At 43.5% G+C, this 27,217-nt stretch overlaps 1 protein-coding gene and 1 pseudogene across 8 annotated transcripts in view; both read right to left on the bottom strand.

Annotated features, from left to right (window-relative positions):
• The window catches only part of LOC105468092 (cyclin dependent kinase 15), a 117,348-nt gene that overhangs the window by 12,599 nt on the left and 77,532 nt on the right, over window positions 1-27,217 (bottom strand). For 5 of the 8 annotated variants that reach the window (XM_024788606.2, XM_071073193.1, XM_011718054.2 and 2 more), the window contains 2 exons: window positions 11,150-11,198; window positions 2,817-2,956 (listed from right to left, as the gene is read on the bottom strand). In XM_024788606.2, coding sequence (XP_024644374.2) covers window positions 2,817-2,956; window positions 11,150-11,198 — 189 coding nt within the window. Of the gene's footprint in view, window positions 1-2,816; window positions 3,004-11,149; window positions 11,199-12,764; window positions 12,848-27,217 lie in introns of those variants that run through there. The other 3 variants (XR_979284.2, XM_071073195.1, XR_979285.2) reach the window with 3 other exon arrangements.
• LOC139357190 (large ribosomal subunit protein eL42-like) lies at window positions 4,510-5,807 on the bottom strand (annotated as a pseudogene).

Here is a 27,217-nt window from a genome sequence, read left to right as displayed (position 1 = left end):
CTGCAAAGGAGGCTGTTAATAAAGGCTCATTGCCAGGGGCAATGAAAAAGCAGGCTGGCACTGCCAGGCCAAGGACCGCATCTCTTAGTAGATTATGTGCTGGTGGTGAGGGCCACTGTCACGAAGGTGCACAAACCAGCCCTGGCTGCTTCTGTCTCTTCCTCTATTTTTCTTTCCTGGTAGCTTTGCTTTTTCTATCTACTTGTCCATCTGTCTCTATACATATTTCTACATGCCCACCACCCTGCCACACACATACACAAGCACACACATATGCTCGTGCACATGAGTGCACAAGCACACACACACAGAGGCACACACACCCAATCTTGCCCCCGCCTTCCCCTGTCTCTTGGCACCGGCCCTTTCATCTTCTCCCTCGGGGATTCGAGATGTCGCTGCAGGAAATGCTTGTCCGCCGAGGCAGCAGCAGCAGAGCCCTGTGGCTTTGACAAACCTCATTTAATTGGGAGGAAGCCAGGAGAATTTGAAAGAACTGAAACATCCACGAAAGTCCTTTTATCAGGCATAATTTAAACTCTGCATGGAAAAACCCCTATATGTATAAAGAAAAGTCAACTTCCCTCCTGCTGTGAGCACTCCTGGTCTCCCCCACTAGTGCAGGCAGCCTCCTGCAAGATTCCATCTTTTCATTTTTCTAAAAGTGTCAAAGTAGATTTGGGCTCTGTGACTGGGTGAACAGGGAAGGAATACAGATTGTTCTCTCTCTCTGTCTCTCATACATACACACACACCCGCACGCACACACATATACACACATACACACACAACCCTAGACATCCATGCACCAGGGCCCCTCTGTTGGTGGCTTTGCTTTTGGGTCAGCCAGGAAAAATCAAAACCCACGTTTCTAACAACACATCAGTTTGGACAGTGAGTGTTTCTTCCTAATCAACCTGCGTCAGGCAAAAGCTGGAGCCTAGAAAACTTTGAAGATCCCCAGCAATTCTCAGCATGTGGAATAACAGATCCTAAAGGAGGGCCAACGGGGCAAGTTTCTTTAAGTGGAGAGAAGGGAGAGTGTGTGTGTGTGTGTGTGTGTGTGTGTGCATGTACATCCAAGCGTGTACACTTGCATGAAGTAGTAGAGTTATAAGTCCCAAGCCTGAGAGGAGAAAGCTGAAAAGGAACAATCTAGAAGCTTGGACTGGGAAGAGGGGATTGGGATGGGAGTGGCCAGGGAGGAATGGGGCCAAAGCGGGGGCAGAGGTACCAGGAAGGGAGTGAGAATTGTGGATCTGCCTGCAATGTCTTTTGTTCCACCCATATGCTAACCCCTGCCTCTCTCCTCCTTCCAAATTCCACTTCAGATTCACCTCCAGTCTAATCCATCTCATTTGAATTATTCTTGTTCCTCCAAAGAATTGCCTTCAACACACACATAGTCTCTGCACATCTGCAGTTGATTATGCACAGATTTTTAGCTGTTTAGATATGATTTGTGCTGATATGTGTGCGAGGGTGCCCCATTTCCTCTTCCTCGCCCTCTTTTCCTCCCACTTCGTAAGATCCTGGAGGCCAAGGACAAGTCTCTTGTTTTCCTCCACTTTTTATAGCACTTAATATGTTCTTGACACTTAATGGCAATTTAATAAATACTAATGACTGACTCTTTCTACAGGGTTAAGTAAGACATTAACCTCAGTTGTATGATTATGGTTATTTTTGGAGATCCTAAATGACTCACTTTAGTCATAAAATAGAATGCCTCAACAAGTCCCAAACTACGCGCTTTGGACTGCTGCAGGATGATGTCCTAGACACAGAGGAGCTGCGTCTGCAAACTCTGGCAAGGCGGACCAGGCTGTTTCCACACCTCTTGGGCAGTAGCTCCTCACCCTGTCCCCATCCTTATCTCACGGCACCCCATCACCACTCCCCCACATCCCTTCCAGTGTCCTCATCCCAGTCTCAGCCCTTAGGCCCTCCCTCCTAAGCTTTCTTTTCTCTGGCTTAGGACTTCTAAAACCAACCCTGGCTGCTTCTCTCTCTTCTTCTGTTTTACTTTCCTGGTAGCTTTGCTTTTCCTGTCTACTTGTCCCTTGTTCCTAAAACTATTTTTAGCTGAATGGTGGATTTTTTCAAAGAAACCTCACCTAAGGATAGTCCCCCATGACCACTGCCCACATCCTCCTGTAGCTCTTCCTGGCCACAGTCCGAGAAACATGACGGGAGTTCCAACCACATGATCCCTCAGCAGATTTCAGATTTGGAAGATGACTTCAGGCCCAGGCAGCAAAGGCTGATTCCAGGGTAACTTGTGTTTACAGGAGGTGGGCAGCCTGGGAGGAGGCCTTCCTTCCCCCAGCACCCCACCCCGGCACTGCCTTCTACAGCTTGCTGTTACCAATCAAGAAAGGCCCAGCTCCCTCTCAGGACATATCCGCTTCACCTATCATCTTACTCTCTGCAGAAAGGGAGAAGAGTCTTGTTAGAAACACTGGTGTGGCTTCCTGGCAGATGGTAGCTAAGCCAAACAACTCAGAGACAACGTCCATCTCATCCAATTTCTGAGTGTAAATGTGTACCTGTGAAATGTCTGCACCATTACAAAGAGGTCCTTGTAACCTCTCCCCACCAGTGCTTCAGAGTTTGAGAGAAGCTCATGCAAAACTCAGGCAAGATTGGGTCCTATCTTGCTTCTCCCAGGCAAATGGATCTCTAACTTCACTCCTGGGGGTAAATGCTATGGTTCTTCGGTGCTGAGGCAAACTACTTAAGACACCAAGACTTACACACACGCAGTCACGCACACACACTCACGCACGCACACAGGCACACACTTCCTCGCTCACCATCGGGAAGCTGGTACAGCTGAGATGGCAGGGCGCTGAAATAATCGTGACCGAGTGCTTCCTGGGCGGAGACGCGGTCTCTGGGAAAGCCTTTCAGCATCTGGGAGGCCAGGTCTTCAGCTTCAGGAACCCTGCCCAGCCTGGAAAAGTGGGGGAGAAAAATAGAGTTTCTCCAGCAGCCTCCCTTCTGAAAAACAACGGGAGAAAAACAAAAAGTAAAGAAAAGGAGATTGCTAGACTTAGATTTTAAGTAGAATTTTCCTGGAATTGCTAAAATTGATGGCAAGTGGAAAAGTAACCCCCATACTAAACTCTGACTGACTGTCCTGTTACTAAGTTGAAGGGGAAAAATCTCCTCATTCTATCACTCGGCTCCCTTGCCCTCCACCGTGTGTCTGGGCACCATGCACACATAAAAGACACAGAAATATAAACAGAAATATATAATAATATATAATATATAATATATATAATATAATATATAATATTATAAACAGAAATATATAATCAAGGATTCTTTTTGGAGGAACACTGCAGCACAACCAAGTAGAAAGGCCTGATTCAAAATATGATCGCACTCTGAGAGGCCGAGGCAGGCAGATCACTTGAGGCCAGCAGTTCGAGACCAGACTGGCCAACATGGTGAAACCCTGTCTCTACTGAAAATATAAAAATTAGCTGGGTGTGGTGGCATGCACCTGTAATCCCAGCTACTCAGGAGGCTGAGGCATGAGAATCGCTTGAGCCTGGGAGGTAGAGGCTGCAGGGAGCTAATATTGCACCACAACACTCCAGCCTGGGTGACAGAACAAGACTCTGTCTCAAACAAACAAACAAACAAACAAACAAAAAACATGTTGGAGGCTCTGGACTCCAAGGGTGGCAAGCACAGAAATCTGGAGGGGGAAAAGCACAGAATTCTAAAGAGGTGATTCTGGAGGGTGAAGTTTGGGTAGAAAATACACTTGTTTGCAGCATTTCTGAAGCTCAGCCAGGCTTATTAGCTAGAAAACTCTCTTGGTTCCCCCTGAGATGGAGCAGAGGAAGAGAAATAATTAAGTACTTAAATCACAGTAAGGATAAATCCTCAAGTTGACCTTATGTTGAAATATATATCTGGAGATGAGCAAATTCATTTATTGAGCAACTACTCTGTGCTAGTAAGTGGTTGGCTTGGGAGACACAGGACAAGACTGTCTTCTGGCAGCTCAGATAGAGGAGTCAGATGTTCATCAAATTATCACACAGATGTCTAAGTACAACTGTGAAGAAAAGAATCCTATGGTCTGACTGTTTGTATCTCTCCAAAATTCAAATTTATGTTGAAACCTAATTACCAAAGTGATAGTATTAGAAAGTGGGAACTTTGGGAGGTAATTGGGTTATAAAGGAGGCTTGAGAGAGCCCTTTTGCCCTTTCTGCCCTGTGCAGACACAGTGAGAAGGTGCCATCTGTGAAGCAGAGAGCTCTTGCCCAACACCTAAGCTGCTGGCACCTTGGTCTTGGTTTTCCCAGGCTTCAGAGCTGTGAGACATACATTTCTATTAATTGGCAATTACCCAGTTAAGGTTAGTTATAGCAGCTCAGGTATAACATTTTGGTTCTCCTGAGATGGAGCAGAGGCAGAGAGATAATTAAGTACCTGAATCACAGTAAGGACAAATCCTCAAGTTGATCTTTTTTTAAGGGTTAAGATAGCCTCAATACCTGACCTAGAATGGGAAGAGGTGGTCAGGAAAGGATTTCTTGAGGAAGTGGCATTTGAGCTGAGAGTTGAAGAAAGGAGGGCAGGCAAGAGGCAGGCCTTGCTGACAGGGATCTGTGGTACCCACACAGACCCTAGAGTGGGAGGGAGAAGCCAGAGTTTAAAGAAGGGAATCAGGCCACTTGGCTGGCCCAGGACAAAAATGGGGAGAGAGGCCTGACATGAAGCTGGGGAGGGTGGCTTGTGGGTCTTCATGTTTCCTATTTACTTACAATGCGTGAAAGTCTTTGCTAATCTAATGCCAATCATTTACGTACACCCAACTCCACAACACACACAGAGGTTTATAACTGGAAAGGCACAAGAGGGAAAACTGCACATCCCAGAGGGCAGCTGCTCAGGGGACTGATGTCTGACATTCAGAATTAAGTTGTGTGGCCCCGAAACACCACAGCAAATCCCCAGTTAAGCAGATATAGATGGGCTTGCTTAATTTTAAATACACCTACCGACTTAAAGCAAGAAAGATCAGATATTCTTTCCCTTCCAGGTGCTACAATGCAGAGATGCCTGAAGTCCTGGCCCAGAATTGTAATTTACCTAATTTTTGCATAAGATTTGCATAACAAATTTGGGCTATTTGATTCCCAAGACATGAAACTGTTTCTGCAAACAGATAACCACCTTCAAACTCAGGAGTAATTACTTCATAGACAAGATAGAGAAGAAATTTGCAAATTTCCAAATCCTTGCAAATTTCCAGGCCAGTTAGGAGAAAAAGGAATCGGGTAGAAGTCTACTCATTTGCTGTGGCCTGAAGAAGGTCTGACAGATATATTCCTCATCCAGTCATCCAGGGCATCCTGTCCAGCAGAGGTTTTTTTTTTTTTTTCTTTTGAACATAAACTCAAGATTTTATTGTCTTCACAATAAAAGATGACACTTAGAACTGGATCACTTGGCCCTCTCTCTTCTTATCCCCGCCCAGTTCAAAATGCTTGCATCTTTTAATAGCCAGCATTCTCTTAGATCTGCAGTTGGGTTCAACACACTCAAGCCTTAGCACAATCTTCTTTGTAGTTTTAGTCTTTTTCCGGAAAATCGGCTTACTTTGCCCACCATAGCCACTCTGCTTCCTGTCATACTGCCACTTTCCCTGGGCATACAGAGAATCCTTGCCCTTCTTGTACTGTGTCACTTTGTGCTTGCCACGATTCTTACAGAAAGGATTGGTGCTTGCCACACTTCTTACAGAAAGTCCAGCGGGTTTTAGGGACATTAACCATGCTTGCGTGAGCGCTATTGGCACAGAAAGCAGGCAGAGCTTTTTTAGGGCCCATGAAATGGAGGTTTGGAAGAAGAATGTTAGTACAAATCACTAGAGCCTAGGATCCATCTGGAAGGAGACTCAGGGGTAATCTCATGAACAAATTTTAGCTGGTCCACCCACACTACTGGGTGGTGTGGTGAAGTTTGTGCCAAAATTGGGCCCTGAATCCAGTTTCTGCAGGCTTCACGCTTTCTGGTTAAATACTAACTTCTGGACATGGGGAGAGCAGGTAGGTGGTGAGAAGCAATGCATCTATCAGCTTCCACCTCCACAGTCCCACCCCAATCAGCGATTTGTTCTCTCGCATACTCCCCCAACATTAACCCATAACAGGTGGCTCCTGAACTGCCCTGTAGTGGGGGCTGAGGGGCTACAGTCTGATTGGACAGGGAAGGCTGGGAGACCGGTTTTAAACTTGTGTTAGCATGGCAGACATATTGTTTTTACTTAGACTGTGTTTATGTAGTGTCTGGGGAAGCCAAGAAAGGCTAATGGAGCTTACAGGGGTATTAGGGGCACCCCTTTTCTTATAAGAACAGGGTATTTGGCCAAGTGCTGTGCCTCATGTCTGTTATCCCAACACTTTGGGAGGCTGAGGTGGGAGGATCGCTTGAGCCCAGGAATTTGAGACCAGCCTGGGCAACATGGTGAAAACCCATCTCTACCAAAAAGTACAAAAATTAGCCAGGTGTGGTAGCATGCACCTGTAGTCCCAGCTACTCCGGGGGCTGAGGCGGGAGAATCACCTGAGCCCAGGAGGTCGAGGCTGCAGTGAGCCATGATTGTGCCTCTGCACTCTAGCCTGGGTGACAGAACTAGACACTGCCTCAAAAAAACAAAATAAGAACAGGTTTTTGTTTTTGTTTTTTTTAAACCAGGTGAATGAATAAAAGAAGAGTAGGTACTAATCAGTGACACAAGGACCTCTTTTTTAGGATTTTCCATTTCAACCAAGAGAACCTACCCTCACCCTCCCCACAGGGTTGTTTCAGGGCTTCTGGTAGTTTCTGGACTTGTTCCAGTCTCACAGCCTCTGAACTATGACTGCTGCACATTGCTTCTCCTTCTCCTTCGCCGGCAGAGGTGGTCACCAGGGCAAAGTGGGCAGGTGAAGGCTCTTCCTCCTAGGAGCCAAGTGTGTGTCGGTCTCCCCTGTACAAGCCGACTCCACCCCACATGAACGCAAACCTTCACTGGCAGCACTAGTAGCAGGACCATTGGCAAGCGCCTCAGTGATTGCCGCCTTGCTATTGCACATTGAGCTCTTTTTGCAAGGCTGAGAAAAGAGTCCTGGGGGAACAAATGTTGCTTTTTGGGCGCAAATGATTTACTGACATCTTCCGTGTTTGTATCATTATGCTTTTTCCTGTCACCTATGGCCTTGCTTGCTACCAATTGCCATTACTCTCATAGTTGTACACATGGCTACCACCTCTAACTTCCACTGGAACAATTATCCACTGGTTACAACCCCTACTGTAAAAATAAACATTGGCATACAAAAAAAGGAACATCACAAATGTAAATTTGCCTACCAGCACCTTTCCGTATAAGCTAAATGTGAATTCCTACTCTTAGGTTTGTGATGTTAACTATCAAACATGCCAGGAGTATCTTGCAGAGGTAGGAAAACCCACCCATCCAATTAATGAGAATCTGTTATTAAAGATAAAGAATCCTATGATAAATCACTCCTTCTAGTAACATTTCAAGAAGTGAGAATGTTCCAATGCCAAAATAATTCATACTTATTGCAGAGTACTTATTGAAAAGGAAAATTATGACTAGCCCTTCACTCTGAGATAATCCTCTTTACTCAAAGATAATCACCATTGCTTGAGGTCTTTGTTTTCTTCAGTCCTTTGCTTTTAGACAGGTATAGTTTTTGTTTCACAAAAAAATGGGATCATACTATACATGCTCTTATAACCTACTTTTTCCATTTAACTACCTTGATCATCTTGCCATAACTTTGAATCACTTTCTAGGACATAATTTTACTGGCTGTTATCATTCGATTATGTAGGCATACCATAATTTACAGAGCTAGACTCCTATCTGAGTTGTTTCCTTTATTTTGGGATGGAGGTAGTACTATTAAAATCATGCTGTAACAAATATTCTCAAAGAGAAATCTTTGTGGGTTTGTGTAATATTTCCTTAGGATAAATTCTTAGAATTGATGTTCCTTGGTTGAAGGATATATACAACACGTTAAAGTATTTGATTCATACTATCAGCTAGAAGAGCTGTAGATTCATACTATCAGCTAGAAGAGCTGTACCAGTTTCTATTTCTGCCAGCAGCCTAAGAGAGTGCTCATCCCTGTGGGCAAGGATAATAAATTCATTCCAACCCACCTGAATTGCCACAGGCCCCATTGCTTATAAAAGTCATAAAAATAATTAAAATTGTATATCAATCCTAAAAGATGTGCTGGGGGCCAGGACAGCTACATGTAATCTTACAAGTCCAGAATAGAAACACAAACAATAAAAAAAATTAAAATTGAGTTTTGTGACTGTGTAAAACACCATCTACTAACCCATCACTCCATAATTCTAAAATCTGGTTGTTCTCAGGGGTCTGGGACAGCAGTTTTGATTTCCTAGCACAGCCTGGCTCTGAGTATAAAAGTCTCCCACTCACAGCACTGCCACTGACCTCCGAGGTGCAGGACAGGCTGGTCAGTATGAGCTCAAGTGGGTTCTTTGGTTTTCCTAGACCTACAGGAAGAGGAACAGGGCAGGGAGAGAGTAGGCACTTTTTAAATGTTCTCAGTTTGGGATGTAGTAGATGCCCACAGTAAGAAATATATCCAATACTAGGAAGAAACATTGCAGAAGCTGTCCTACAATTTACCAATCAATCTAAAAAGTGAGTGCGTACCTACTAGGCCCACATTAATGAGATCACCATCAAACCTCAAGCAAACTCTGGGGATCCATCTGCAGGCCTGTGAATGGTTCCACCACACCTCTGTAGGGATTGTGTAGAAAAGCCAGTGGCACTTCGGCTGCTTGTTACTCGCCACATCTGCAACCTGATTCAATGGCCAAATCCACAGAGACCCGGGTACCAGATGAACCCTGGCTCTACCACTTACTTAGTTGGACTAACTTGGCCAAGTTACTTAACTACTCTCAGCCTCAGTTTCCTCCTCTTTGACCTGGGAATGACATCCATAAGGATTAAATGTAATAATATATGTAGCACCCTGCTAGGTACATAGTCTATATCCCATCTAATATTAACCCTTTCACAGAGCCCTTCCCAGAGCCAAGAATTTTCCCATGTGATAATCTAGGCTAACGCTGCCAATGGAATTTTCCATGATGATGCAGATATTCTATTTTTGCTCTGTCCAATATCATAGTCACTACTCCAATGTGGCTACTGAGTCCTTGGAATGCAGCTAGTGCAACATAACTGAATTTTAAATTTAAGTAAATTAAAAGTTAAACAGTCACATGTGGCTAGTGGCTACTGTATTAGACAACATACCTCTAAACACCTCTAAACATTACTTCCCTTTTTTTTTTTTTTTTTTTTTTTTTTTTTGTGACGGAGTCTCACTCTGTCTCCCAGGCTGGAGTGCAGTGGCACGATCTCGGCTCACTGCAACCTCTGCCTCCCGGGTTCAAGCGATTCTCATGCCTCAACCTCCTGAGTAGCTGGGACTATAGGCACATGCCACCATGCTCGGCTAAGTTTTTGTATTTTTAGTAGAGACGGGGTTTCGCCATGTTGGCTAGGCTGGTCTTGAACTCCTGACCTCAGGTGATCTGCCCACCTTGTCCTTCCAAAATGCTAGGATTAACAGGTGTGAGCCACCGGGTCCAGCCTGGACATTACTTCCTGCATTAAAGATCTGAGCAGAGAAGCCAGAAGTCTGAGAAAAGGTGAATACATACTGCCATGGGACAAGGGAAGGGGCAGAGGCCATGGGTGCTGTATTGTCAGAAAAGCCAGAGAGGTATTCAGAGAATTCAAGCCTTGCTCAGCCCTAGAAAGAAAGGCTGGTGGGGTGATAGCAGGAGGCTGGTGAACTATCTTCTGCCACGGGACAGGGGCAGCTGCAGCAGCAGCATGGAGTAGTAAGATGGTTCTCAGGTTGAGAGTTGCCATTTACTTTGGAAGCTGATAGTGACATGAAAGAAAGCCACAGGGCAGTGCTGAAATCCACATATCTCTAGATAGAGAGGAGGGAGCCTGACTATACTGTTCAAAAGAACATTTGCACGTCTTGAATGAAGTGATAAACAGCAGTTCCCTAGTACCTGTCTCCAAAATAAAGGGGAGTTTCAGGTTATACAGTGTTTTTGAAAATAAGAGTGGAGGGTGCAGGTGTCCTGGAGAGACCTGTCCCTCCCAGTGAAAGATCCTCTGGTAGTCCACAACTCTATGTTCCCTACCTATTTTACTCTTTTGTACCCTGAAATTTACTCGACGTGGAGGCTTTTTAAAGGATATGAACAGTAAGAATGAAGAATTCAAACGACTTTTGGTTAAGTTAAATTCTACCATATTTTCAGGGAAAAACAATGTTCAAGTGTTCAGTCAGGATCTTGGCCAGTGAAACTCTTCCACTTCTCCCCACCTGCAAGAGTGTGTTTTTCTTTGACATTTGAGCTCGTCTCCCGTCTCTGATGTTTTCCTCACTGCCCTTTTTGCCTCCTCACTGAAGCAAAAAGAACAGAGCCTCGGCTAATTACTCTCAGATCAAATAATACTGGTTATTGTAATTGGTCATTGTCCGAAAACACTGAGTTCTTCTTAGCCCGGAGGTTGCCTGGCACAGCTTAGTTAGCTAACTATTCCCGGAATGTCTCTATTATCTGTTTTACTTTGCAAAAGAAACTAGGGATTTGTTGAAAGCTGGTAATAAAAGTCTGCCCTGGTCTGAGCCGAGACTGCGTAGAGAGGGCCTGGGAAAGCATGACCCCCATGAATCAAGTTGCCCCCCCTCCAATAGCCACTCAATGATGTTATTTGGTTTCTCTGTGTCAGAGAATAATAAACCCACTAGGTTTTCTTGCAGACCAACATTCCCTGTTCTCAGGGCCTGGGGCATGGCTGAGGGACACAAAACAATTTTAATGACCAAACTCACTGAAAGTAAAATGGTTCATAGAGAAAAACTAACAGACTCGCAGGGGTCTGGGGCTCCCAGAGGCATCTTCCTACAGCTTAGAGCCCCCACATGGAAGTGCTCAGGGGCTGCTGTTCAGTGGACTGAGATCCAGGGAAATGTCTCTCCAATCCTGCTTAACGATCTCTTCCTGAGGTAGTACTCACCTGTTCCAGACAACGTGAAGGCTTCGAGGCGTAGGTAGCGGGAACCATTCTGGGAAGCATACAGAGGGCGTTAAAAAATAAAATCAACCCGAAAACCCTGTTGCCAAATATACTGTTAAAATTCTAAATGCTCTTCTTGGCTTGGTGTAAAAAAAGGATTCAAGCATCAGGTAGGCTACCGTGATTTTTAAAGCTTCATCTCCAGCTGAATGTTTATGATTTGGTGAAAGGTCACTATTATGGGTAGAATTATGTGCTCTCAAAATTCACATGTTGAAGTCCTAACCCCAACTAGTTTAGAATATGATCTTATATGGAAATAGGATCGTTGCAGATGTTATTAGTTAAGATGAAAGCACTAGGGTGGGCCCTAATGCAATTTGACTCGCATCCTCCTAAAAAGGCAAAATGTGGACAGAGAAATAGATGTGCATCAGAGAAGGTGAAGTGAAGAGACTCAAGGAGAAGATGACCATCAGCAAGCCAAGGAGAGAGACCTGGATCAAACTCTCCCTCACACCCCTCCCAAGGAGCCAACCCTGCCAACACCTCAATTTCAGACTTCCCAGTCTCCAGAACTGTAAGATGATACATTTCTGTTGCTTAAACCACCCAGTCTGAGACTTTGTTACAGCAACTCTAGCAAACTAATACAGTCAACATATTCAGTAAAGTCAGCAAACATTTGTTTAACATATACTGTGTGCAGAGCATGTACCAAGTGCTGGGAAGAATACAAAACAGATCGAAAGAAACCCCACTACTTCTGCAGAGCTTACAATTCATTTGGGAGAACAAGTATATGTGCGTGAAATGTGATGAATAATGAGGCAGTCTTAAAGACTCAAAAGTGGTTAAAAAAAGAAAAAGAAAAAAAAAAAAAACTCAGGGGAGCCAGGCACGGTGGCTCTTGCCTATAATCCCAGCACTTTGGGAGGCCCAGGCTGGAGGATTAGTTGAGACCAGGAGTTCAAGACCAACCTGGACAACATAGTGAGACCTGTATCTACAACAACCGAGCCTGGTGGCATGCGCTTATAGTCCCAGCTACTTGAGAGGGTGAGGTGGGAGGATCACTAACCTGGGAGGTTGAGGCTACAGTGAGCTGTGATTGTGACACTCACTCCAGCCTGGGAGACAGAGCAAGACCCTGTCTCAAAAAAAATAATAATAAAAATAAAAAATAAAAAAGTAAGGGGAACTAATTTTGTATGTCACTTGTGGAAAAAATGGAAGTGAATCCTGGCTTGAATATTCCAAAATAGGTGATAATAAAAATTGGAGCACTCTATAACAGTTATATTTGGGTGTATGTGTTTCTATGATTCTTAGTATTGATGCCATTTAACCCAAACAAAAACCATCCTAAAAGGGAATGATTTCTCATTCACTCAAGAAATACTAACTGAATGCTTCTTCCATGTAAGGGCTGTAAGAGGAGCTGCAGGGGAGGCAAGCTGATGGATGCTCTTCATCAAATTTCCTCCATTGTCCACTCCAAATTGAAAAAAGAATATTTCAACTCTCATTCAAAATGGTATTTCTGCCTTATATTTTTCTTAGGCCTGAAATTTAATTATTTTGTTTATTAGTTTGTTTAGAGACAGGATCTCACCCAGGCTGGTGAGTACACTAGCATGATCATGGCTCATTGCATCCTGGAACTCCTGGCTTCAAGTGATTCTCCCATCTCAGCCTCTGGAGTAAAAAAAAAATAAAAAAAAAAATTATTTAGAGATGGGAGTCTCACTTTTCTTTTTGTCCAGGCTGGTCTCGAACTCCTGGCCTCAAGTGTTCCTCCCATCTTAGCCTCCCAAAGTGCTCGGATTACAGGCATGAGCCAATGTTCCCAGCCATTATTTTGGTTTTAAAAATCTCTTCCTCCAGTTCCTATATAAATGGAATAAACCAAGGTTGTTTATCACAACAAAGAATTTAATTATGGTTGGCCAAAAATTAATTTGATAATACTCATGTGTTCACGTTGGCGTGCACATAGATCTGGAAGGCTACTCACTAGATAGTGGTGGTGGTTACAGGGGCTTACCCTTTTTCCTTTGTGGCCCATTTTCTCAAACATTTTTGAAATAAAGCATATACAATATTATTTTGCAATTTCAAAAGGAACTTCAATGAAAATTTGAATTTATAGTGCTAAGAGTTGTAGAGTGAAAGGAGTGATCAAAGTGACTTCAACTGAGTTTTCAAGGGCAGGTGCAATCAAATGTGAACCTCTCTGCTGGCATTTTATAGTACCAGGTGGGCACTAAGGGAAGTACTTGTCTAGGTTATTTACTCTCTGTTCAGTATTATTTTGCCTAAGTTCAAAATAACCAGTAAAGATAAGAATATCTGGCATTTGTTTAGTATGTTTCTCTTCAAACCACTTTCTGCTGCCTATTTACAGCTCTTCCCTGGCCAAACAAAATCAAAATATTTCCTCATTCAGTCATTTCCCAGTTTCAATCAACAAAATGAAATCCATTTCCATCCTTTCCCATTTTCCATTTTTCCCTTCTGAGAGGTCTATGTGCTGTGTTTTTGGCCTTCAATATTTTAATACTCTTTCTAACTTGAGTGGTGTTCTGTGGCACGTGGGTTGGGGGTTAGCTGACTTAGGGTTTGAATATGGACCCTGCTGCTTCAGTTTTGCTGAGACCTCATTTAAGATACTTTGACCATCCATGGCAACCCTCAGTTTTCTTTCTTTTTTTTCCTGATTTTTTAAAATTTATTTTTTTTTTATTATTGTACTTTAAGTTCTAGGGTACATGTGCACAACGTGCAGGTTTGTTACATACATATACATGTGCCATGTTGGTTTGCTGCACCCATTAACTCGTCATTTACATTAGGTATTTATCCTAATGCTATCCCTCCCCTTGCCCCCCACCCCACAATAGGCCCCGGGGTGTGATGTTCCCCGCCCTGTGTCCAAGTGTTCTCATTGTTCAATTCCCACCTATGAGTGAGAACATGCGGTGTTTGGTTTTCTGTCTTTGCGATAGTTTGCTCAGAATGATGGTTTCCAGCTGCATCCATGTCCCTTGCAAAGGACATGAACTCATCCTTTTTTATGGCTGCATAGTATTCCATGGTGTATATGCGCCACATTTTGTTAATCCAGTCTATCATTGATGGACATTTGGGTTGGTTCCAAGTCTTTGCTATTGTGAATAGTGTCACAATAAACAATATGTGTGCATGTGTCTTTACAGTAGCATGATTTACAGTCCTTTGGGTATAGACCCAGTAATGGGATGGCTGGGTCAAATGGTATTTCTAGTTCTAGATCCTTGAGGAATCCCCACACTGTCTTTCACAATGGTTGAACTAGTTTACAGTCCCACCAACAGTGTAAAAGTGTTCCTATTTCTCCACATCCTCTCCAGCATTTGTTGTTTCCTGACTTTTTAACGATTGCCATTCTAACTGGTGTGAGATGGTGTCTGTGGTTTTGATTTGCATTTCTCTGATGACCAGTAATGATGAACATTTTTTCATGTGTCTGTTGGCTGCATAAATGTCTTCTTTTAGAAGTGTCTGTTCATATCCTTTGCCCACTTTTTGATGGGGTTGTTTGATTTTTTCTTGTATATTTGTTTAAGTTCTTTGTAGATTCTGGATATTAGCCCTTTGTCAGATGGGTAGATTGCAAAAATTTTCTCCCATTCTGTAGGGGCAACCCTCCATTTTCTCAATGCAAATTGAAGGTGGTATTCACCTCTCAAGGATCCTGAAGAGAACCAGTGAAATAATGAGTGCAAAATGCCTGCTCTGGACCATTAAACAAAATAAATCCTATTTGCTTTTCCTCCCTCTTTCCCTTTCTTTGAAAAGTTATGGGCAGTATAAACAATGCGTGGCCAGGCACTTGGATCCAGGACCCGGGTAAACCCACACAATGCCTCTGACCAGCTGTGTCATCTGAAGATATTCCTTAACCTCACTGGGCCTCAGTTTTCCCACCTGTAGAAGGGGGATAGTAATAGTTCCTACTGCATAGGGTTGTGAAACTAGGATAGTAAATGTAATATAAATATTTCTTCACTCTTTGTCTCTTCTTTTCCTGCTTCTCTCCCTTTCTGATATAACATCCCCCTCTCTCCCACTCAGGTATTTCTGCCTTATTGTTAGTTCTCCTTGGAAACCTTCTCTAAATATCTTCTACTAAAATTCTAACTTGCTCCAAGCTCCAGTTCCTCTAAGTCTGACTTGATTTCTTCTGAGTCCTCAATGTGGGTCAGTGGCGTGTTTCTTAGCTTGGTAGTATGGTAACATGAACACAAATCCAAGCTCAAGTCTCCTTTTTGCCACTTACAAGCTTTGAGACTTTAGGGAAATTGCTTAGCCTCTCTGGTTAAATAATTGAGAAGTTTCCAAATCTGTAAAATGGGAATCATTTTCCAGTTGCTGGGAAAATTACAAAAGATTAAGCACATGGCCTGTAGTAGGGCCTCAGTAAGTGTTAATCTCATTCCTTTTCTTCTTTTGGTTTTGACCTCTCATTTTGGAGAGGTAGGTTCTCAAGGGGAGCTGCATACTGGCATTGCCTGGAAACCTTTACGAGAAAGGAAGCCCTGAGGTTTGATTCAACTAGCCTGGGAAGGGTCCAGACATTGGTTACTTATTGTACTGTTATTATGAGTTTCTTTTGGTTTTTGAAAGACGTTCTCATTCTGTTGCCCAGGCTAGAGTGCAATGGCATGAGCATGATCATGGCTCACTGCATCCTTGACCTCCCGTTCTCAAGCCATTCTCCTGCCTCGGCCTCCTGAGTAGTTGGAACCATAAATGCACACCACCACTTCTGGCTAATTTTTAAAAATGTTTGTAGAGTGGGGTCTCCCTATGTTGCCCAGGATGGTCTCATACTCAGGTATCCAGCAATCCTCCAGCCCCAGCCTCCCAAAGTGTTAGGATTACAGGCATAAGCCACTATGCCTGGCCTGTTATTATGTCTTCAATGGTTCAATGGTCTCCAGAATTTTCCAGTGAGGAGCTAAAACAGAGGATCTTTGGTCTAGCAAAGAGGGCAGGGTCTATCACTCACCAGCAACTCAACACACACTTCTCTGAGGCTCATTTCCTCATCTGTAACAACTCAAATGAGGTTGTTGTAAGAATTTAATTAATCAATGTATATAAACATTGCAGAACATAGTGTCTGACACATACTTAATATGTTTGTTCAGGGATGTGAGAGAGGAAGCACTACAAGGGAAAATTCAGTTCTCATAAATTCTGCCAGAAAAGGATGACCTGTAATAGTTGCCCCAGGACCCCAGGAGTAACAACATTTTGTACTTGAGTCCATGCTTGGGGTAGACGGATTGTACTGACGCCCCTCCACCTCTATTTTGTAGCTACATTAGCTGAGACAGGAATGGATGTGTCCAGGGTCAGTCAGGGAGCTGCTATTAAGCAGAAGCAAAGCACGACGCCTATTTGTGGCCTGCCCTCCCACTCAGGCAGATAACCTGAGGCTGAATGACCTTGCCTCTCTCCCATTGATTTTTCCCAGTAGGTATGCTGCGAGCGATCAGTGAGAGAATGATCCACAAACAGATAGGCATTTCACACAGCACCATTTCAAGAGGAGTCTGGTTTCTCTGGCTTCAATAGCCTCTAAAAATAATAGGTCTGGAGGTAGCTTGTTTCCCTTCTCCTTCCAAAGACGAGAGTAAATCATTAGACCCGATTTTTCTCCTCATCCCTCTGCAGTTCTCTCTAAAAAGAGTTCTCATCTGAGTTCAATTGGAATTCGAGGCAGGAAAAGCAAAGTTGCAAAAGGAAAGTAATAAAGCAGAACATTTACGTTTCCAAACTAAGTGGAGTGAAATTAAAATGAGGGCAGAACTTTTGCTACCATAATAAAAATAGTCCATTTTTCATAAATATTTAATAAAGCTCATTTCACAACGGAATTCAAGTCTGGTAACCTTAGTCAACAGAGATTTGTTGATTGATTGGTAAAACATCGCTGCACCATTTTGAGTCTTAGCTCAAGGTAAAACATTTTCTAGTTACTATAGTCTTGCCACAATCACCCTAAGGTTATCTTATAGTGCTGTCTACTGAACTACACCTCTGGAATTTCCTGAATACAATGCATTCTTGAGATACCGTATATTTAAATAGTTGATAATGTTGTTAGCCTTATTTCACTATCTTAAGCAGTAACTTGAAAACTGCACTGCCAAAATCTGTAACTCTTTTTCTCCTACCTGCCCTTCACCCTCACCCCAAACACACACACACACACACACACACACACACACACACACACACACACACACTCATTCATGGCCTCACAACTGTTTGCTTCACTCTTTCTCAGGTAACTGGCTTGGAAGTTTCCCTAGTCTTTGGCTCAAGGCTTCCCAAGCTTTTTCTTTCTTTCTTTCTTTCTTTTTTTTTTTTTTTTGAGATGGAATATTGCTCTGTCTCCGAGGCTGGAGTGCAGTGGCACGATCTTGGCTCACTGCAACCTCTGCCTCCCGGGTTCAAGAGATTCTCTTGCCTCAGTCCCAGTCAGTAGCTGGGACTATAGGCACACTCCACCATGCCTGGCTAATTTTTGTATTTTTACTAGAGACAGGGTTTCATCATGTTGGCCAGGCTGGTCTTGAACTCCTGACCTACAGTGATCCACCCGCCTCAGCCTCCCAAAATGCTGGGATTACAGGTGTGAGCCACCGCACCTGTTCCTTCCCAAGCTTTAGAGTCCCCTTTGAGCATCATCAGGATGCCCTAAAAGCTGATGTCCTCATTGAGGGTACTCCTTGGCATTGTTCAACCTTGGCCCTCCAACTCATATTTGTAGTGTATTACTTCTCTAATTGTGAATCAAAACTTTCTGCGGATTCTGAGAAAATATCCCTCTGCCAAAGCCTGTGCCTGAGGTCTCTGTAAAGGAAGGAGAGACCAGGCCTTGCTCCTGGTGGATGGAGAAGGTGGAGGGAATGGGCATAGTCAGGACTCTCCCCTCTCTCAGAGGCAGGACCGTGATTGAATTCTGTCTACCACAACAAATGATTTTTGACCTATGGCTTGATCATGCTTTTCAGTGAGTGTTGTATTTAATGATGCATCATTTGACACTGACCACTCCCTGTAGTCCCTACACATAGTAAAGGGCCACCACATGCAGTCATTGAGCTCAGCATTGAGAATACACAGGCATGGAACCCAGCCCTCCTCCAGTGAGTGCTGGCCATATGATTTCCACGGTATTGCTAGGATTACCTACTGGTCTCCTTTAGCTCCTGTGGCTGTTCCTTCTCAGCTTCTAAAGACTCCCTTCCCTCTACCTAGTCCTATAGTACCGGCCCCACAGGGTTCCCTCCTCCTTTCTTTTTTCTCTACACACTTTCCTTTGGGCAACTGAATTCACACCTGAGGCTTTAAATACCGATTTAAGCACATGACTTCTCCTGTATTTCTAGGCTGGACTTCTGTACTCACAGTTTATATTTCTACTTGCTTTTTAGATATCTCCATTTTGTGGTTCCACAGATATCTTAATCTCAAAAGGTTAAAACCTTATACTTACTACTCTCTCTATAAATCTCTTCCTTCCCCCTTTTGTTTCCTTTGAATAAAATAGCAGGGGTGGCCGGGTGCAGTGGCTCATGCCTGTAATCCTGGCACTTTTGAAGGCCAAGCCCACGTCTCTTTCTTTAAAAACCATCCCTAGGGCAGGCATGGTGGCTCATGCCTATAATCCCAGCACTTTGGAAGACCGAGGTGGGTGGATCACTTGAGGTCAGGAGTTTGAGACCAGCCTGACCAACATGGTGAAACCCCCGTCACTACTAAAAATACAAAAATTAGCTGGGCATGGGGCTGCACGCCTGTTATCCCAGCTACTTGCGAGGCTGAGGCACGAGAATCGCTTGAACCCTGGAAGTGGAGGTCGCAGTGAGCCAAGATCGCGCCACTGTACTCCAGCCTGGGTGACAGAGTGATACTTCATCTCAAAAAAAATAAATAAATAAAACCATCCCTAAATTCCCCAAATTAAGAAGGCCGTTTCCCTAGTTCCTTCTTTTCTTTTATTTTCCTATTCTTTCTTGTCATGTCACTGCCAAGTCCAAGATTTCCCTAGTTTCTTAAAGATACCCAGGCAATGCTGCTGTAGTATACTTCCCACATTGTATTATTTATTTATTTCCCCCTCTAGACTATATTCCTTGAAGGCAGGTACCAGTGTCATATTTATTTTTTACTCTCTCAGTCCCTAGTACCTAGCATTCAACACGTATTTGCTGAATAAATAAGAAGTAGATGGTTGGATGAAAAATAAAAATGAAATAAATATATTAAAACTTATTTTTAAAATGTTAAAGTAACTCAAGTGAGCCCACTTGTGTACCTGGCTCTGTGTGTGTGTATATTTTTTTGTTTGTTTTTTTTTCTGAGATGGAGTCTCACTCTGTTGCCCAGGCTGGAGTGCAGTGGCATGATCTTTGCTCACTGCAGCCTCTGCCTCCTGGGTTCAAGTGATTCTCCTGCCTCAACCTCCCGAGTAGCTGGGATTACAGGCGCCCACCACCACACCTGGCTAATTTTTGTATTTTTAGTAGAGATGAGGTTTCACCATGTTGGCCAGGCTGATCTCAAACTCCTGACCTCAAGTGATCCTGCCTCGGCCTCCCAAAGTGCTGGGATTACAGGCTTGAGCCACCACACCCGGCCCCAGCTCTGTGTTTTACAGAGCTTGACGGTGCAAGGCACTGGCCATAAACATGGAGAAGGAGGCTCTGGTCTGAGCCATTTACATGGTATTTGGCACCTTGAGGCCTCTTTTATTCTTCAACTTGGAAGGAACATGGCAGAGTTTTACTTTACTTTTATTTCTTTTTAACATTAAAATTTATTTTTTTAATTAATAAATTAAAATTGTATATATTCTTGGGGTTTTACTTTAGAAAAAATACTTTTTACCCGCTTTTACTCACTTGCAATTTTTCCTAATCTTAATTACTTTAAGATAGATAATCTACTCCCCCCAATAAAAACTAATAATTGACATCAAATAAATTAAAGATGAGAAAACTAAAAATAAATGTAGAAACTAGAAGCAACCATTAATGAAGATCAAAGTGGCTGTGTATCTAAATTAATTTCACTGACTGATTTGGGGGACGGGTTAATAAAGATGTTAATAGTAACTCCCCAGGAGCTTTCGGCAGCGCTCCAGAAGTGAGACAGTAATGAGCCCAATCGAGGTTCATAGATTCAGTGAACGCCAGTGGCTTCATTAGCTATAGAGAGGGAGGCTGCTGGAGTCCCAGGGTAGGAACTCCATTCAGATTACACTCCTGAAATATGTCGCCAGGCTCACAGATTCTAAAATCAAGTCTGGGTGGAAAGACATAATCATTTGGAAATGAACCTGCAAAAGTTTATGGCCAGTCCCCAGTCTAGGGCACTGTTTTAATTACCAAATCATTATATCTGCCCTTTGATAGTTAAGGTAAAGTGGAATACTGCCATGACCCCCTTGGAGTCCAACAGGTGTGGATATTTTGGGTCACCCCTTTCCTGGTTAGGTGACCCTGGGCAAGTCACATACCTCTCTCAAAGCCTCAGCTCTCTCATCAATAAATTAGGGATTACAACATTGTCTCTATCTGATAGGGCTGTTGTGAATCAAAGTAAAATAAAATATGTAAAGTGTCTAGCTCATAGTTAGTCCTCAATAAATCATAATTATTATTACCATTAATAAGGTGAATAATAACTTATATGTTCTTCTTTGCAAAGCAGACAATGAGAATTATTTAGAGTCCAAGAGGGTGCGACTGGAACTAGAACTCAGGTTTTCTAACTCTTAGTCATTGATTTCATTTCACAAATATCTACTGACTACTTATTATGTGCCAGGTAGGGGGCTTGTGTAGAATACTAGAAGCACTAGAAGTGGGCAGGTGTGCTCTGTAGAAAACTTCAGCACTCTTTCCACTATAGCATGTTTGGGTGAAATTAACAATGGTAACACTAATGTTGTCTGTGATTTAGTAGCCCTTACTAGATACCCATTATGTAGCATGTAGATGACAAGGATTCTCCCGGGTAAAGGCACTGTGGGCATAGAGTGGGCAGACATATCACTGCAGTCCAGGTGCGGGGAGCAGAATGGACCCATCACCAAATAAGAACAGCCTTAACAGGTGCACAACTGACTTAGGTAGGTGTTTGAAAACTGAGAGTCAGCTCTTAGGATGTGTGGATTCAGGCAAGGTTTAGGCCATGCAAGTAAAAGCAAAAGTCAGTTCTGGTGCCTGGAGGTATGTCTGACCTCTAGAAGGAAGCCAAGATTTCTAAGGGAGCAGAGATAGCATCTGTTCTCACACACCTGTCACTGGGTCTGAACCACTGGCAAGTCACTGAGCAGCTGAACTTCCACACAGTGTACAAAACTGAATGGGGGCGGTGGCTCACACCTGTAATCCCAGCACTTTGGGAGACTGAGGCAGGCAGATCACTTGAGGTCAGGAGTTCGAGACCAGCCTGGCCAACATGGTGAAACCCTGTCTCTACTAAAAATACAAAAATTAGCTGGGTTCGGTGGTGTGTGCCTGTATTCCCACCTACTCGGGAGGCTGAAGCAGGAGAACTGCTTGAACCTGGGAGGCGGAGGTTACAGTGAGCTGAGATCATGCCACTGCATTCCAGCCTGGGTGACAAGCGAGACTTCATCTCAAAAAACAAAAAACAAACAAACAGAAAAACCAAAACCCAAAACCGAATGGGAACTAACTTTCATTGAGCACCTACTAAAATTTAGGCACTATAGCAGATGCAATTCAATATCATTTATTTTTCAGACTCATCCTGCAAAATGAGACAGAGGGATACAATATGATTAATGAAAGGAGAACAAGGTTTGGATGCAGATTTCACCCATTTCCAATAAGTAAACGCCTCTGTGTGAGCCTAGGAGAAAGCCTCTGTTTGCTCATCTGTAGAATTGGGCTACTCCATCCAGCATTGATCTTGGCAGGCAGTAATAGGGATTAGCAATTGTGTATGTTCTGTGTCTGGCACACAGGAAACACTTTTACAATGATAGGATTTCTCCCATTTTGCAGATTAGGGAACTAGGAAATAAGTAACTTCGTCAAGTTACCCCAGATAGTAAAGGGGGGAGCTTGGACCTACAGTTCCATATGAATTGATGCCCACAGTTAAAGCCTCTCTTATCAATATCTTTCCCCTCAGTTCAACCCACTGAATAACTCCCTTGGCTAACAGTTCATGCAACCAAGCTGATGCCGACCCAGATGCAGACCTTAGCTTGTGTTCACAGCAAACACAGAGACTTGCTTAGAACCCTTTGAGCCCAAAGCAGAATAGCTCTTTATCATCCCAGTGGGGACAAGGATCATTTTAATCATCGTCTGTCCCATAGTGGTTTCAGGTGCAGTGAAGCTCTCACACTGGATTTAAGGTCAAAATAAGACATTCCGAGAACAAGGCTGCATTGCTGCAGTACAATACTGTTGGATGTCAGTATGCCATCCATGCTGTTTCTTGCTTCCACCTGGTGGTCAGAAGTTGATAAAGCAAGCATACTGAAAAACAACTGGGCGTCCCTTGGCCTGTCGCTTATGGTACATCTGATTCTGGTCCCTGCAGGGCTTTTAGTACCGCTTTCCTGCCTTTTGATTTTCATTACGTTCTTCTAGTGGAAAAACTTCCCACGTGCAGTGTTCTTTCCCGGGACTAAAAGAACCAGGATAATCCCGGATGCTTCCCTGCGGCTGAGCTCATGTCACAAATCAGGCATGATTTTCAGCAGATATTTCTTTAAAAGTTTGAAGGCCTCTGTGGACTCTATTCCGTTCTCTATGGGAACAAGCATCAAAGAGACAGGAATAAAATGCTTTGCACGCACATCAGGAACTAATTGCCAATTTGGCAAATGCATTGACTAATGTCATGCACTGTTATTTCTAAATCCTCTCCTGTCCTTGACCCCCAGTATCTAGATGTAAACTTGGAACCATTAGTGGAGAAGGATAAAGTCTTCTGGTGCCTCAAATGGAATTGAGAGGGATTTAAACTCAGCGCTTTTGAGTGTGGTGAAATGAACCCAGCAGTACATTAATGCTAGGATTTGAGCTCACACAGCATGAGCGCTTTCAAAAACCGTGTTTAAGGAAGCAAACAGAGCTATGACAGACCCTTTCAGTGGAGCAAAAGGAGTTGGATGAAACAATCAATGACACATTAAAAACCACAACTGGGCTGCAATCATGTAGGCAGGAAAAAAAGTTTCTCTTTATCGCAGGATCTTTGCATCTAATGAGATGGTGACTGGACAACCTCCAGAGGAGTAAGGCCTCCGTTTACTTTAGTTGAGAAATGTCTAAATATTTAGTTGATTCTCTTAAAAGCCCTACACGATTCTGTAGCAAACTGGTCTCTAAGGTATGATCTTATCAGCTCTGCATTGCCATTGGAACATCTATTTAAAGGGAATTTGAAAAAGAAAAAGCAGAAAATATTATTAAAAATACAAATGCTAACTTTTTCTCTCTCAAAATTAACTATTTTTAATACCCTTCAGATACTTAGTTTAGGACCAATACCTTTCCAGTTACTACTTTCTCTTAATTGGTTCTAAATTGAGAGAACCCTCGACTGGGCTCCCAGCTGGGCTCCCTCAAATTGTACTGGTTGAATTGAAAGTTTAGGGGTGCTTATGACTACTTTGAATGAACTGGGAAGGAATGGAAATCTCATTCAGAATGCTTCTTGTATATTCTTCATTTCTATTGGTTCTCATAGTGAAACCTACACTGTATGGTTTGGCATAGCCACTGCTCAGTGCTTGTGTCTCCATAGGGAAGTGGCTCCTGAGTGCATTTTCGTGGGAGTGGTAGGGAGAGCTAAGAAGGCTAAAGGAACTTTGTAAAAATGTCTCTAGGGGGTCGCCATTTGAATGCACAGTACTGTCTTCTACTAGCAGATTTTAGCTAAGACCAGCATTCAATTTGCTCTAAGTTTCTGGGATCTTCAGCGCCACAACTCCTGTCCATTCTAGCTACAGCATCCACTGGGGCTTTAAACTCTTCCAACTTTCTGAGAGCAGAATCTCCTCCAGCTTGCGATTCTTTACTATTGCTTCCTGTGGAGTATTATTAAGGCTCACCAAACTCTCCCCTCCCCCACTGCAGGAGGCCCGCGCAGCCCCGTCCAGCCAGCTTGATTAATGTGTCTTGGTTAATTGTGTGAAAGACGGCAGCCCTTTAGCAAGTGTGACCAGTTTATTGTTCAGCCAATCACGGGCCCCTCAGTTAGCATGTGAAAAGGGGGTGTACTGCCGGAGGAGGGTGAGTGTTCTGGCGGCTGAGTCAAAGGAGGAGCGTTTTGGGGGGTCACAGAGCAACACCCACTTCTTTGAGGGGATGTTACTATGCTCTACTAAACCTGTAAACCTCTAACTCAAAACACTTTTTTTCTCCTCCCTCTTTTTTCAAGATTTTTTTTTTCCCATGGTGCAAGCAGGCAAGATACTGGGTACTCTGCAGATGGAGTTCACGTTCCAGGGTTTTTAATATTTCACTTTTATATTTCTGTTAGAGAATGATCCTGCTGAGAGTCTGGGAACCCGTGCTCGTCAGAACCCCCTCACTGACACTTGGATATATTGCTCTGAAAGCTATCCCAGGAGAAAAGATTAAACAAAAAAAGCGCCTACTTTTCAAAGCCTACTTTTCAATCTGCCCACATCAAAATAAGACAACTGGCCCTTTGAAGTGGAGGACACAGAGTTCTCAGCCAGCTTGCTTAAAACGGGGAGTGGGGGAGACAGAAAGAAAGGAAGGAAGAAAGGAAGGGAGGGAGGGAGTGAGAGAGAGAAGGAAGGAAAGGAGGGAGGGAAAGAGAGAGAAGGAATGGATGGAGGAATGGAGGGAGGAAGGGAAGGGAAGGGAGGAAGGAAGGAAGGGAGGAAGGAAGGAAGGAAGGAAGGAAGGAAGGAAGGAAGGAAGGAAGGAAGGAAGGAAGGAGGGAGGGAGGGAAGGAGGGAAGGAGGGAAGGAAAGGAAAAGTAAGTTTCCAAAATCACACAACCCTCTTACCTTGCCCAGGTTTAATCAGGCTCTAGAATCTGAATTGATGGCTAGAAAACTTACAACCCCGCTCATCAAAGCTCCAAGAAAACAGTTAACTGTCAGAGAAATCTGTCCGGCTGGGTCAGCATCAGGTGACTTTTTAAAAGCTGTACAAATGGAAACTTTGCTGTCCTCCTAGAGGTGTCCAGATAAGGCCTAGAAATGGTGGCATGGGTGTAGATGGACACTGGATGATTCTCCCAAGTTTCGGACAATTGGACTCCCTCAAAATTGTACTGGCTGATTCAAAGTTTGGGGGCTCCTAGGACTACTTAGAATGAAAAGGAGAGGAATGGGAAGGTCATCCAGAATGCTGCTGACACAGTGCTCATCTGTGACACTTTCCTGGCTCCCAGCTTGTCTTCTGTTGCCCTTAATCATTGACATTCAAGTGTGTAGAAGCCACAGCAGCTCAGGGATGGGGATGGGTAGGGGGTGGCTCAAAAGGAACTTATTGACTCATGTAAGGGGATGTTCCTGAAATGCAGATGTTGAAGACCCTTTTAAAACACAGTCCTTGGGATTGAGTTATCGATAGTACTGACCCCATGGCTCAAGATAGGCTGGACTTCTAAGATTTCCAAATCCGGGTTTAGACATCTTGGCTATGGCTAAGGTTCCAATTCCCTTTGCTCCATAAGCTCAGACTGGCCCACAGCCACAAACTCCTCAAGCTATGGAAGCAGGGCTCACAAATGAGCACCCCAGTAACAAGGAGAACTGGTGAAAGAGTGTGGATGAATGAATCCAAACTCAAACACTAGAGATTCAAGAATGGACCCTCTCCATCTATGTAGCCCCAGCACATGGCACAGCAACTGACAGATAGTAGGTGCCTGAAAATGTTTGACCTATTCGAATTAAATTGAAACTTAAAAGAAAAACAATGGATGATGCGCCCTATGGATGTTGGGCCTGGAGACTTTTCTTCTTATATAGAAAAACTGCACATTGTTTTGAAACAACAGGAAATTTAAAAAAATACAACATATTTTCTCTGTTTTATTGGAACCCAGTTATCTTATTAAGCACACAATCTGGCAGGGAAGCACTTTGGCCAAGTTTCTATGATTATTGCTCTCACCAAGACATTTTGTATTAAGGATCACTGTTGATTGCCTGAACCAACCTGAAACCCAAATGTCTGAAGTTTGGGGGAGCAGCATATGCCCACCACAGTAGCTTTGTGTTGGCATCATCCAAATTGTTTCCTACAATCCATCTGTGACTCTGAACTTCTGCTGGCATCCTCAGTTAGGAAGCTGAGGGAAAATAGAGAACAGAGTGGACAGGGAGAAGTACAGGCAGGGCAGGAAAAGATGAGAGCCAAGTTCTCCTGGAAACCATGGCAACTGGAGATAGGAGCAATTTGCAGACTGGACCATGGCTCCACAAGAAACTTGTTCTTTTTTCTCTATCTCAGACCAATGGAAATAGGCACTATTCCAAGCCCTGTGACCAGAGAATGGCATTTTTCTCAGGTGTTAAACTCTAGAAAAATAGTTAGAAATCATAAACCATTTGCAAATGATTTTAAGGCCTTTGGTAATGGATATAACCATTCACACAGCAGCAGAAAGGACTTTACAGTTAGTCTTTAGCTTGCTGTAGAGCTTCCATAATCCTGGTGGTTCAAGATGCCTGATCCCTATGGATAGCCGTAAACAAAAGTATTGGATGCTGAAGAAAAGAAGAAAAAAAAAGTCCCCGGCTCCCTACGTCTTTTATTTTCCTCTTTAATCACATTTTAACTCTATCTAAAATTTCTTGCTCTTATGAAACCCTTCCAGGATAATCTCATACCAAAGTTAGTAAGGACAGCAGGCCAGGTGCAGTGGCTCATGCCTGTAATCCCAGCACTTTGGGAGGCTGAAGCAAGTGGATCACCTGAGGTCAGGAGTTCGAGACCAGCATGGCCAACATGGTGAAACCTCAACTCT

The sequence above is a fragment of the Macaca nemestrina genome, chromosome 11 (assembly GCF_043159975.1).
Source record: "Macaca nemestrina isolate mMacNem1 chromosome 11, mMacNem.hap1, whole genome shotgun sequence".
NCBI lineage: Eukaryota > Metazoa > Chordata > Mammalia > Primates > Cercopithecidae > Macaca > Macaca nemestrina.
Note: the sequence above shows the minus strand (reverse complement) of the source record. Positions and strands in the feature narration are given on the sequence as shown.